Here is a 13,924-nt window from a genome sequence, read left to right on the forward strand (position 1 = left end):
GAACTTGTTTTGTTACCTCTTTTGCATCTGTTACAGCATAAAAACTGATCTTATCAGGTGTATTAGACCTCATGGGGACCAAAGCCTGGTCCTAATGAGGCAAAACCTCATTTCTGAGGTCGTGGTTAGGCTTTGGTTAGGCTGTCCACAATAAATGGAAGTCAATGAGAATGCAAGTGTGTGTGTGTGTGTGTGTGTGTGTGTGTGTGTGTGTGTGTGTGTGTGTGTGTGTGTGTGTGTGTGTGTGTGTGTGTGTGTGTGTGTGTGTGTGTGTGTGTGTGTGTGTGTGTGTAGTTGAGAAAGAGGACGTGAGAGTTATAAAGACTTTGACTATGACTTCCTGTTCCTTTTTCTGTTTTCCATAAATGACTTCACTTCTGTCGAGACAGTTGAGTGGGAGAGTGTGTACTTGCACTTCTCTTTTTGTAAGGACCAGTTTGAGTTGTGTGTGTGTGTCTTATGTCAATGAATGTCCTTGTCATGCAACTGCCATATGTTGATTTTAAAAACAACTTTTTATCTTTTTGAAGTATGATTTTATTGTACTGGGTAAAACTGATGTAAGATTTGAAGATTTTATTTAATAGGAAACATTTAAATGGTCTTAAATAGTCTTAAATGGATCTTCCTGAAATCCTGATATTTCCATTGTGTGAATTAGTTAGTGTCAAGCCAGACTCATACTTGTACGTTGTGTTCATATTCATATCAGTCAAGGCTTCAGTCTTCACACTGTACTGGTCGATCACCTGGTTGAACAGGGATCTGATCTGTGTAGTTTTTGTCCCCATGATTCCAGAACACAAACCGGCCGCATCCTCCAAAAAAAAAACGCTGACAAAAGGAAAAAAAACTTGTTACTTGGTACAATTCAGCTTTGAAGTGAAAGACACAAACAAAGGGAGTATTGACCCACAGATGGCTGGGGGGTGCAGACGATTTGCTCCGTCTGTTTTGCAGCAAGGTTCAGTTTATCTGCGTCACAGCACCGGCTCAGTCCAGGCGACGCTTTGAGCCACAACGTGTGAAACGCTGCTTCAATGATATTAAAACAAGCTCAGTGCAGTTTGTATCAGATCTGTGGAGACTGAATCCTGAGAGACTCCCGAGTAACATTTCTCACATGGCAGAAATCCATCCCATTGTCCCGCAGAACCGCTTGTTTAACGTTTGGCTCGGTTCTAAAATTAGTCAGAGAAACAGCTCAGGGTTCAAATCGAGGTAAATGTGTTTTCACTGTGGACACTGTGATGGGGTCTGCTCGAAAAAGTATCATGATGAATAGTCGAGGGTAAGATTGTGCACACAGGAAAAGGTACAGCAACTGTGTGTGTGTCTGTGTGTGTGTTAGTGCGACTATTATGGACTGAGTTCCAGATTGTGCTGCTGTGTGTGCACGAGTGTGATTTATGAGCTAAACCACCTCTCATATTTTCTCTCTCTGTCACAGATCCTGAGTCAGAGCTTTTGGCTCCAGCGATCGTGATTGGACCTAAAGACACAACAGTGGTGGCCGGGAGTGAGGCTACACTGGAGTGCATTGCTAATGCCAGGTAAATGTATTTTATGAACACGCACACACACACACACACACACACACACACACACACACACACACACACACACACAGCTCACTCACATAAACACACAAGCATTGAATAATTCTTTTCTCACTCGACAGCCCTGTTTTCTTCCAGGACAATTAGAGGACACCACATAAACCCATTGCTCAGCATTTCTCTTCCACCAGAATTAGTGTATAGACACACTGGCACAAATACACTTGCACACACACACACACACACACACACACACACACACACACACACACACACACACACACACGAGAACCAAGTTAACTTAAACAGAAGTCGTCCCATCTGACATCAGCAGAGAAGCTAAACACACCCACACATTTACATAGGCTCATGCCAAATACTGTTTGCACACACACACACACACACACACACACACACACACACACACACACACACACACACACACACTCACACACACTCAATTCATTGTGCACCTTCTAACTCTTTTCCTACCCAAACTCACACTTTAACTTGGATCTTAGAAATGTCGTCAGGACTCTTCGGCTCATGAGGACAAACGTGTTTATACTGGGAAAGAGTTGTTTATAGAAACTATATAATTTTCCACTCATCCCTCTGTTACTTGTCTTTAACACATTGGGAACAGACTCTTATTTGTGTATATTAGTCATAAGGTTGACGTGAATGCAGAATGGTTATGTGTAATTGTAGCACTTGCTAATGTTTGTTATGATTCATTGTGAATTAAAACACTTGCTTTGAACAGATAAACGCAGCCAGGAGGATAAAAACTCTGAATCTTCTTGACTAAAAAAGTATTTTAGTCTTAAAAAGTCTCAAATTAAATTATTTGAATGTCATGTGAGGCTATTTCCATCGTATGTCAAATTAGTTTTTATTTTATGTTAAAGTGAAATGTCTTGGTGGCATGTAAGGTTTGTATTGACTCTGTGTGTTGTAGTCATTTCTCAATGATACAGATTAGAACGCTGTTTTTTGGTTGCTGAGGAGGTAAAGAGTCATATTCTAACCAGAAGGTTGGAGGTTCAATCCCACTCCTCCCAGTTACTTGGGAGTAACTGGGCAGAACTGAACCCCAATATACCCCTGATGGCTGTTTCACTGTCATAGAAAAGTTGCTGTCCATAGAAACACTGAATGAATGTGTGTGTGAATGGATGAATAGCAAAACACTGCACTGTAAAACTCCCAGTGGTATAAAGCTCTATATACAAATACACCTTTTACCATTTGTTGTTAAACCAATAAGACAAATACATAACTGATAAACTGAAACCACTCGGGTCCTGCAGGACAGAGAAAGACCCTGAAAACCAACTGTCTCTGCAGTTTGTGAGATAACGTATTACACTAAGGTTTATTCTCTACTCAGCAAATACACCTTATCTTCAATTATGGTGATATGGTGAAGTAATATAGAATTTGTAGACTCTGATATTCCTTCGTACGTTTCCTACTTGACTCGTTTAAACCTGCAGAAGCTCTGCTCTTCTGTTAGTGTGAGTTATTTAGACCGAGTTCATCAGGCCGATAGTTCACTAGGAGCAGAAGTCCCTTTGTTTCTCTCTGAGCTCTTGGCCAGTGGGCAGCACTTAAGGTAAAGAGAGAAACATGAGAGCTGTCTCTTTTTTTTCCATTCAACACCGAATCATTTGGTCTTTGTAAAGCTGCTGCACTGGTTTGACAGCTGCAGACAAATCAGCCCAGCGTCTCCTGTATTTCTTCTACCAGGGACGATCCTTTCCTCAGGGAGCAGTTCTGATATCAGACAGGCAGCCGCTGAAGAATAGTCCACAGAGATAATTCTGTAGCCTGAGAACAAATGGAAGAGACAAACTTCACCACAGGAGTTTTGGAAGAATGTGGAGTGAGAAATCAAATCTCCTCTCCAGATCCATTAACCATCAAGTCTTCCAGTCTGATGCACCAGCGCCGTCCTGGTAAAAGAACTAAAAATAATTAGAAGTCTGAGTGAAAACAGGCGGCGCCAGTAGGCCTGATATCAAGAGCTCCAAATCTGCTTTCCACTCTCAGAGTCTTTTGTTGTGGACGGGATTCGCTGAGTAAGTAAGTTAAAATTCTGACATATCTGCCTCGCAGTGAATTTATAAAGTTTTTCCATTCAACTTTGTTTTTACCTCCAGGTGTTTCATCTGAGGGAGGAAGCAGCTGGAGATCTCTGAGCTGTGTCCTAATGAAAGTCTGACTTTATAGTATTTAGATTTATATCAGTTGAACTGAGCTTAATTCACACAAAACTAATAATCATAATAATAATAATATAATAAAACATTTTTTCAGGAATAGACCGGCGCATTCATATCTGGCAGTTTGAGGCTTATATCGATATGGGGAATGTAGGAGCCGGGGATCTCTGAACTGTGTCCTAATGAAAGTCTGACTTTATAGTATTGAGCTTTGTATTAGTTGAACTGAGCTTAATTCAATCGTGATAACAATAATAACAACAAAATTAATAATCATCATAATAATGATATAATAAAGGATTTATTCAGAAATAGATAGACATATTCATCCCGTGCAGTTATGTGCATATATCGACATGGGTAATGTAGGAGCCGGGGATCGAACCCCAGACCTTTTGGTCAGTGGACGACCCACTCTACCCCTGATCCACAGCCACAGTCAGAGACATTTAGAGATTGATGTTTTTGTTTATTTTTTGCTTTTTGTGTACAAATCCCATAATTGAAGTAAAGCCTATGTTGGCATGAAAAGAACACATCTGGAGGAGAGTTCCAGTTCCTGATTATGACCTAATCCTCTGTTTTCCTTATAAGTCAGTTGAACATTTTAATGCAGATTCCTTTCCAAGAATTGGATTATTTCATGAAAATGCACCAAAGACATAGAGCTTCAATTGAAAGGAGGTTTTGCCTTATTAATGCTATTTTCTCTCAAACACAGAGTCTCAAAAGAATTGTTTTCACTGTTGTTTTATCCAAAAACAGAGTTTCATTTTTTCATGAATGTCCCTTTCCTCAACGTCCCCAGTAGCTGAGTGAAGCTCCTTCATGCTGAGTGGAGCTGACGGCTCTGATGTGCTCACTGTCATCATTCATTTCCTGCCTCATTGACACGTAAACTGATGGATTTAATATGTTGTAATTGCCTTCTGTCACTCTTTTGCCTTTCGTGCGATTCTCCACAATTCTCTCTTCTCCTCTCTTCTGATCTGTTTCTCATCTGTTCTCTTCTCTCCTCCTCCTCTCAGGCCGGTGGACAGCCTCGTGGTGTCATGGAAACGGGATGGGCGTCGGCTGACCAGTGGGCGTCGGCTCGTTTTTCCTGCTCCATCGTCTTCTGACACTGGGCTATATGTTTGTGAAGCGTTGCTTAGTAACAGCACTGCCAAACCTGCGGAGGCAAGGGCACACCTCACTGTGATAGGTGAGGAACACGCCAATCACTCACACACACACACACACACACACACACACACACACACACACACACACACACACACACACACACACACACACACACACACACACACACACACACACACACACACACACCTGACATGATTACCCTGGGTAGACCCGACCCATCAGGAAAAATGGTGTAAACAGTTTCCATTAATCCACGTTTTAAACCCGCTCCTGTATTTTCCTTGTACATGTTTTCTGCTCCAGGCACAGTTGCTTTCTGTTTATTCCTCCATTTATTCTTTTCCTTTTCTCCGGGATGTGTGACTGTGAGAACCTCAGGCGCTGGCTGTCAGCTGCAGGCCCCCCCGAGCCGAGTCCGTTGTCCACATTCACCAATAAACCCTCCGTCCCTGTCAGAAACAACTGTTGCGTTCAGGTGCACACGAACTGGCCCACGTGTGATCACACACAACACGCTCACACGCTTCATCACAACACAACACCACGGACACACACATGCTCGTTCGGCGCCGGCAGCTCAATGAGTTTTTTTCTCCCTGGAGACACAAATCAATAAGACGACACTGGAAGCACTGAAACTCCACTTGATATGTGTGTGTAAATAGAAAACAACATACATGCAGCCAGGGAGGGAGGGAGGGAGGGAGGGAGGGAGGGAGCGTCTGATTGATGAAGTGAAACTTTCCTCTTCCAGTTCGTCAGCGTCTTCTTGATCTTCTCTGAGCGTCGGAGCAAACTACCCATGCCTGTGAAATTCTCAGAAAAGAACCGCCCCTAAATATTGATACTCCACTTTCTTTTTGTTCCCCCTCACTCTCTACCACTCTCTTTCTTTGTCCTCCCTTCTCTCTACGTGATCTTCCTTCATTAGGCCAACAGGACGGCTCAGGCCTGCATTCATACATGTATCAGAGGAGCTAATGAACACGTTGGTGCTGATGTGCTTTCTGCTGTGGGCTCAACAGACCTTGATGCAGGGAACCAGATTCCTAAACAGAATAGTGTATGTGTCTGTGTAAAAGAAAGGAAGAGCTTCAAAGGCATTCATTATTCAATTTAATTTCTTTTTTTGGCCTGATCCGCTAATCGGAATATGTATGACACCGCGTGCTCGTGCCTGCACCCCCCACAGACGACTACCGTTGCACCCCAACAAGAAACAATATATCTGTTGTTGTTCTCCATCTTTGTTTTGCAGCCGGGGAGCAGAATATCCAGGAAAACTCAAATCTCCAAACACAACCACCCAAACGCTGCGGAATGTGTGTTGTTGTATTTGTGCGTCTAGGTCCTCGCACTCACCTGACTGAAGGGGATTAACGTCTCTGTGTTATCGGTGTCATGCCACATGGCTGTTATTCATCTCTTGTTTTCCTGTCCTCCGCTCAGCGCCTTCTCCTTCTCTTGTTAAAAAGGAAAACACTCTCCACCGTGCACATGGAGATAGGAGATGGGAATACATGTGGGTTTAAAAGTTGGCAGCAAACTGTAAAATAACTTGTAGACAAGTAGAATAAATGTTGCAGGGACATGAGAGTCTGCAGAGCTGTTGTCCTCATGCACACAAACATACAATCCAACACATTCCAACACATTCTTGTCATTCCAGAGTTTTGAGGACACTCGTAGTCATAAGAGCCTGAAACATCACAACTAAATGCAATAACCAAACCATTACCCTAATCCTGAACCACAACCAAAATGTTCTCACAAATTCTAACCTGAACCTTTAATATAAAACCGTTTATTTACAGCCAGATAAAGTTCTTACCCCCAAAAAACCTACTTTATAATATGTTCTCTTAACTTCTTTAATTACTTGAATTTAGCTGCAACTCAACTCTTTAAAATCGGTTCAGGGCTTTGGATCCTAACCTCAACTAATTTAAATTTTTTATTGCCTAACCCTAAACCTTGCCCTCACCAAATTGAATCTACCTTTTCCAAGGCTTGGCGACACATTCCCGACCAGAGAAAGCTCTGCACAACACTGAAAGATAATCGCTGAGGCGTAAATATATACAGGTCCAGTTAGTGCGAATCCAATTCTAACTTATCCATTCAAATTGTTTTAATTCATAGGGCAGGACTCCACAAAGCAAATAGAACTTCAAGTGATATGCTCTGGTTTTTACTTTGCCTTTGGCTCCTCTCTCCAAACCATGTAGTCTTCAGTCTGCAGATCTCATCTCCACGGATTCATAACCTTGAAACCACAGAACACAAACTCCAGCTTTAAACAAAAACAAAACCATTTAAAATGAAGCGGCATTAAAATTCCAACATTGTGTCAGAAACATTATTATTGCATGGTTCCTCTTGTTACACGTGTGGAGAGGAAAAGGGCACAGAGGTGAAACTTCTATTAAAAACAGGTCTTTTCTTTCAGTAAGAATTCCATCTTTGTGAAAACCCAGTTTGCACATTCATTATTTAGAGCGTTCACTGGACATTTCATTTTCGTCAAAGTCATTTCTCAGGCGAACAGGTGCCAGTTCTGTAGGGAGCCACTTTTTCCACAGATGCCAGACTGAAAATGAATTAGCTGCTGTGTCACCCTCTCCACCCTCTCCACCCCCCCCTCTCTCCACCCTCTCCACCCTCTCTGGGCTTGTGGTGTCAATATCTCTCACTAAATATTAACAATTGTTTGGAAGAGGAGGTAATTCTGATATCACATGTAGGAGAAGAGTAAGACACCAAAAGGCAAATACTCGCATTCAAATCCAGGGAATGTGTGTTTCTGTGAAAGTCCCCCCCCCAGTGACACTGAGGATACCCAGGGCCAAAGGGGGGGGGGACCCATTGTTATTTTGCAGTCCTGACTCCTCTGCTACAGAATGAATCCTCCCAGTTCTTCTTCTGAGATTCTTTCCCCCCAGATGTTTAATGATTAAACGTGTTTCCTGGTCCTTGTTATTAGAAGTTCCGACATGCTGCTCCCAGGAAAGAGACTGTTGCTGTTTGTTGTTTGTCTGAGAAGTTATTCTATACATATATTGAGTGTTTTTCTTCTATATTTCACTGCTTTATTCCAACGCTTTGAATGTTGTGTTCAAACAGAACCGCCTTCTCTGAGCGCCCAGCCCAAGAGGAAGATCTTTGCTGAGCTGGACCGGAGCGTAGATATCCCCTGCCTCGCTACAGGTATACTGTGTGTGTGTGTGTGTGTGTGTGTGTGTGTGTGTCTCAGTGTGTGTGTGTGTGTCTCAGTGTGTTTAAAATTAACTAGGTTGCTCCTCAAGAGAAGGAGAGGAGAAAATATGGCAGTCTGTGTTCCCATCCCCTTTTCAATGATTCAAATTGCACATGGAATTAAAAGCAAATATCCAATGTTGCAAAAAGAAAAGTTAATTCTTCCCCAAGTTGGAAAAGTTGACAAATCAATCAAATTAAACAATTAAGTGCAAATGGAAAAAGACTGAGGGAATAAATCCTGACACACGTGAAACATCATGTGTCTTAAACTTGACTCAAACCTTTTCTGCAGTGGAGAGAAAGAAGAAAATTAGATGTTTGTTGTGCAATTAGAAAACTGTAACATCAAATAGATCAAATAGAAGTATGAGATTTGACAGGTGGTCTTTTTAATGACATCATCTTGCTCCACCCTCTTCAGGAGAAAAATCCTGCCAGCGTTGGAGGCACGTTAAAAACATCCTTAACAATTTTAACATCCTCGGCAGGCCGGCAGAATTCAGCAAAGATTTGTATCCACTGCCTTCTACTGTGGATGTTAAAGTTGTACAAGTGCACAGTTGTGTGTCCTCCTCTAGTTGATGTTCTGGTTGGTTTCCCTGGGAACTTGAGAACAGGGTGAGACATAATGAATTGTACAGATGGACACACATCAGGACGGCGTCTCCTCAAAGTTTTTCACAGTGTTGATGATGAAAAGGTGAGAGGACGGGGGGGTGGTTATACCCTGCTGCTGTTAAAAGTCAGACGGCTCATTGAACTGATTGTGGCGACTCCTCACACAATGAATTCATAACTGTGCAGCGAACGTGAGAAAGTTTGTCACGGACGCCGGGAGTTCTCTCTCCGGCTTCGTCAAGGTGACTCCGTTCAAATCACATTATGCTGAGGTTTGAAGTTATTCAGGAAGTGTATATCTGGTTCGAAGGCTTCTTGAGCAGGGAGCAGATTAACATGCTGAAACCAAGCCTGAAAATTGCTCTTGTTCGTGACTCTTGTTTTTAAATGGATTACATGAAAACACAGTTTTGAGCCGAGATGGACTCAAAAAAAAACAGCAACATGCTGCCTCTCTTTTCTGACACCCACTGGGAGCGAGTTGATGTCCCTCCTCAGTAATCTGATACAGTGGCAGTGTAATTAAATAGCGGCGGCCCGAGGGTACGGACAGAGAGAGGGATGGAGGCCGGGAGGAGGAGTGAGTGAACGGAGAAGAGACAGATCGAGTGTGGAGTGACGGAGTGAGAGAGAGAGAGACGAGGAGGGGGTCGGGAGAATATTTCACACGTGTCGGTGAAAAGCTTGACACCAACAGATGGAGAAAAAAGTGCGAAATTCATCTCTCCCTCAAACTCCCACTCGTTCACACACACACACACACACACACACACACACACACACACATACACACACACACACACACACACACACACACACACACACACACACACACACACTCGGAGGTTGAAACAGAGTAATTGCACGCGCCCCCTGCCTGTCACATCTGGCATGTCAGACAGGTGGCTGCTGATTCTGTAGATATTCAATGTGCTGCTCTGTCCCCCATCTTTTATTCAGATTGTTTTTTGGCCCCTCCTGCCACCCTTACCCTCCCACCCACCTCCTCCGATCAATATATTATTAGCAGTCATTATGCCCGCATGCATATTTATAGGGCGAGTGGAGAACCGTGAAGGAAAGCGTGTGTGAGGCTGTTTTTCGTGGGAGTTTGAACGATCGGCTCGGCACTGAGGTCAGCTGGTTTGTTATTAAGGGAAAAGCTGACATTATTCTCCCTCTTTGTGTTGTTTTTTCACATGCGTAGGTGTTCCCCAGCCCAGGATAGAGTGGTACAAGGACGCCGTGCCTCTCTCCAAACTGGCGAACCCCAGGTACAAGGTCACGGCGGCGGCCGGGCTGACGGTGCGCCGGGTGCAGCCGGGAGACGGAGGGATCTACCAGTGCTTCGCCCGCAGCGCTGCAGGAGAGACGCAGACTCACACTCAGCTGCTCGTCTCCAGTGAGTCCGTCCCACACAACCAATCAAACATCAATACTTGAGTTGCAAAATTCCGGAAATATTCAAAGTTGGAAACTTTCCATGGGAATTAACGGGAATTAACGGGAATTAACGGGAATAAACTGGAAATGTTGTGGGTATTTTATACTAACTGTATTTACCTTGTCATATACAGACATAAATATAAACATTTTGTTTTGTCATAGGCTGATTTGAGCCCTGAGGAAACTTTGGGCACTTGACTATATGCTTCTGCATCGTTGTGTCATTCTTAACATAGGTCTTTGCACAGTATTTGCAAATGTACACAGCCTTTCCTTCTACATTGGATGGGGTGAAGTGTCTCCACACATGAGATAGTGCACGTGGCATTGTTCTGTAGAATAAGATGAGAAAAAAGTTTGTAAAAAAACACTAATGCAATGCCAGAGATATAAATAGTTAGCCAAACAATTGGAATCGTCTGTAAACATATTTTACAATTGATGGATAAATGTATGGAAATAGGCTAGATGAACAGATGAACAATCCTCAATCAGCATGCTAATATATTTTCCCCAGTAATATCATTGAAACTTACCTGACTAGTCCTGCACACTACAGCAGGCCTCAATAGCCCTGCTGTAGAGTGAAGGATGCTGGGAGTTATCTGTGCATGTGATGGAAGAATGCACAGTGGAGGGTTGAAACTCAACATGCAGCGTGTGCTGCATTCCATACATCTTTAAAATAGAGTTTTTAATGGTGTTTTTATGGCTCAGCGTTTAATTTGCATAGTTGTTTTTTTTTTCAAAATTCCCGATCTTAATATTCCCGTGGAAAGTTGCCGGAAAGTTGCCGGAAATTTACCGGAAACTTTCCGCCCCTTTGCAACCCTAATCAATACACACACCTGCAGCAGCACTGTTATTATAGACCCTGTGTGGTAAATTCAGCTAAACAGATCCCTGTAACCTGGGTATGAACCAGAATCACATGTTTTAGTAAGCAGCCCTCATCTTAAGATTCTCAGTAACTCCTCCTTGTATTTTTAGTTAGTTCTCTCCTCTAGGGAAATGATCACTGACCTGTTAATGGATGAGTATAGAACATGGGACATCATCATTAGAGATGAGGCATGTCTTTATGAATACACTATTTAATTTACATTATATGCTTAGACACACGCAGTTATGTCCTGTTGAACCACGAGATTTGGGACGTTTGTGTTGCCTTGGGTCGCAACCTCTCTATATAATGTGGGCTCGACTCCTAAAAAGGTGGATGTCTCCGGACTTCTAGAGTCCGTCCTGATCTGTGAACTTTGTAATAAAACTTTTACTGTACAAGCAAGTTCTGGGTCTGCGGAGAATTCTTCCTTCAGCATCAACTTCACCATCATCGACACCTCTCGGCTCCTCAAAATATACGATACCTGCTCATTCCTCCCTGTCTTGATTCCTTCTCTCCTCCTTCACTTTGTTTCTCATTTGTCTGAGTTAACGCTTCGACTGAACTTGCTTTTCTTCTCCCTTGTTTGTCGGTGTCAGCTTCTTTACATGAGCTGATTCACGCTCTAGTTCTTTTTTAGGGCTGCAACGACAAAGAATAATCTATGCTTTTCATTATCAGTTTCCAGGTGATTTTTTTCAATTATTCAGTTTGATCATTTGGGTCTTTAGGGCGTCAGAAAACACATCATATGCCGTTTCCCATCAAGTACATCAGGAAATCCTCATCGTCAATGATTGCTTGGCATCTCGCTTTAAAACCAAATTGAACTTTGAATGAATTATCCAAGTGTGTGCTGATTATAATAATTTGTATTGTTCGAAATAGACAATTTCATTTATCTACTGAACTCTCTGTAAACCTGTAAACAGACATTTGCTGCTGCTGACAGGAATGAGAGGCTGCAGGTCAAAGAGTCAGAAGAGATTTAATTAGAAAATCCAACACCTACTATGCTGTTTGTTTTAGAAAGTGAGTTTTTCTGGGCAGCACGATAATAAAACATTCTAAAAAACAAGTTCAATGTTCTGACTTCACTCGACAGTTTTCTTCATGTTCTAGCTGCTTAATTAAAGTTATATTTGTCTCTTTTGTCACATTGTGTTTAGTGAGCGCTTGATTATAATTAAAAAGTCTCCATGGAGCTTTCCCACCTCCACCTTCCACATTCATGCACAAACATGTTCTATCAAATAACGAATAAAACCCTCATTGATCACAGTAGACATGATCTCCATTCTTCTGTCTTCTCCCTCATTATCAACTTCTTCTCTTCTTCCTCACCCGTCTCTTCTTCTCCTCTCACGCTCTCTCACTTTTGCGTTTCAGGCGTGGCCCCGACATTTACTTCCCCCCTATTCGACCAAACAGTAACCGATGGCAACACGGCGTTGTTCACCTGCCAGGCGAGCGGCGCTCCGAAACCTGCCATCACCTGGAGGAAAGGTAACGGACAGCAGCCGCTCCGTGAGACACGCTGTGAACACCGACTCTGATAAACATCCTGTGTTTGTAATTAAAAACACGCCTAATGTCTTAATTACTTTCCTCCACCTCAAGGCTGTTTTTATAATTCCCTCCCTCTCTCTCTCTCTCTCCCTCTCTCTCTCTGTAGGATTGCAGGTCCTGGCCAGCGGCTCGGTGCAGGTTCCCAGGTTCACGCAGCTGCAGTCGGGGGGGCTGCAGATTCAGCCAGTCAGCTTCCAGGACTCGGGAGAATACACCTGCACCGCCTCCAACTCCGAGGGCAGCATCAACCACACGGCGGCGCTCACCGTGTGGCGTAAGACTCACGATGCTCACCGACTAAAAAAACGACACTAAACTGCTCGATATACATTTACTAAACAGACTCAAACAGAAGTCGTGGAACAGTAATTTATCAGTTGCTGTCCAATCGCATTAGCCGAGGCTAGTGAGCCGCCGTGGGATTGGTTATTGATGCGGTGGACCAGTGCAATGGTGAAATAATCATCTGATTGGTCGAGTGAAGGGATGATTGATAAACTTATGGTAAAGTTATCGATTGCCTTGTGTTTGTATTTACATCCTGACAGCTTCAGATGAAAGACTGTCGAATTACTCTGGAGCAGCAGATATTTAAATGCGCACATATTGAATGAGTTAATACCAGAGGAGAATATCAAACTAATTCAAACTCTTACATTTCTCCCACCTCTATTTTCCTTTTTCTCTTTGGTCTTTTTTCAGGACGCACAATCATCTCTGTGCCTCCGACTGACAAGCGTGTGATCAAGGGAACCACTGCTGTCCTGGACTGTAACGCCACATATGACCCCAGAGTCAATATCAGGTCACTTTTTTATCGTTATTACATGAATACTCATCCCATGAACACCTGATTCTCTATGTGTCATGTGCAGTGGATGCATTCAGTATAAAGAACTTGTTTACTTCCCTGTCGTAGCTTCAAGTGGGATCGTGGGGGTACACCAGTCCCTCCGAGCAGTGGCGCCCGTGTTGCTGTGCGCCAGGGCTCTCTCACGATTGGCCAGACGTGGTCAGGTGACATCGGGGACTACACCTGCACGGTGACATCACAGGCCGGCAACGATTCTCACTCTGCGCGCCTGGAAGTCATGTGAGTGCAAAGAATCCTGTGAGATGTCGGGAGCTAAGTGTCCATTGGCGTTTCTGCCTGAAACACGTTACACGCTCTATGGTTTCCACTCTTTATGCTAAGATAAGCTAACCACTGATGC

At 43.2% G+C, this 13,924-nt stretch overlaps 1 protein-coding gene across 1 annotated transcript in view; it reads left to right on the top strand.

The window, feature by feature from the left end:
• LOC133015718 (protein sidekick-1-like) overlaps positions 1-13,924 on the top strand; it is a 280,020-nt gene that overhangs the window by 181,677 nt on the left and 84,419 nt on the right. Inside the window, exons 14-21 of the mRNA XM_061082987.1 lie at positions 1,451-1,553; positions 4,816-4,991; positions 8,057-8,140; positions 10,017-10,211; positions 12,531-12,647; positions 12,817-12,984; positions 13,413-13,515; positions 13,630-13,803. Coding sequence (XP_060938970.1) covers positions 1,451-1,553; positions 4,816-4,991; positions 8,057-8,140; positions 10,017-10,211; positions 12,531-12,647; positions 12,817-12,984; positions 13,413-13,515; positions 13,630-13,803 — 1,120 coding nt within the window. The remainder of the gene's footprint in view (positions 1-1,450; positions 1,554-4,815; positions 4,992-8,056; positions 8,141-10,016; positions 10,212-12,530; positions 12,648-12,816; positions 12,985-13,412; positions 13,516-13,629; positions 13,804-13,924) is intronic.

The sequence above is a fragment of the Limanda limanda genome, chromosome 2, assembly GCF_963576545.1.
Source record: "Limanda limanda chromosome 2, fLimLim1.1, whole genome shotgun sequence".
Lineage (NCBI taxonomy): Eukaryota > Metazoa > Chordata > Actinopteri > Pleuronectiformes > Pleuronectidae > Limanda > Limanda limanda.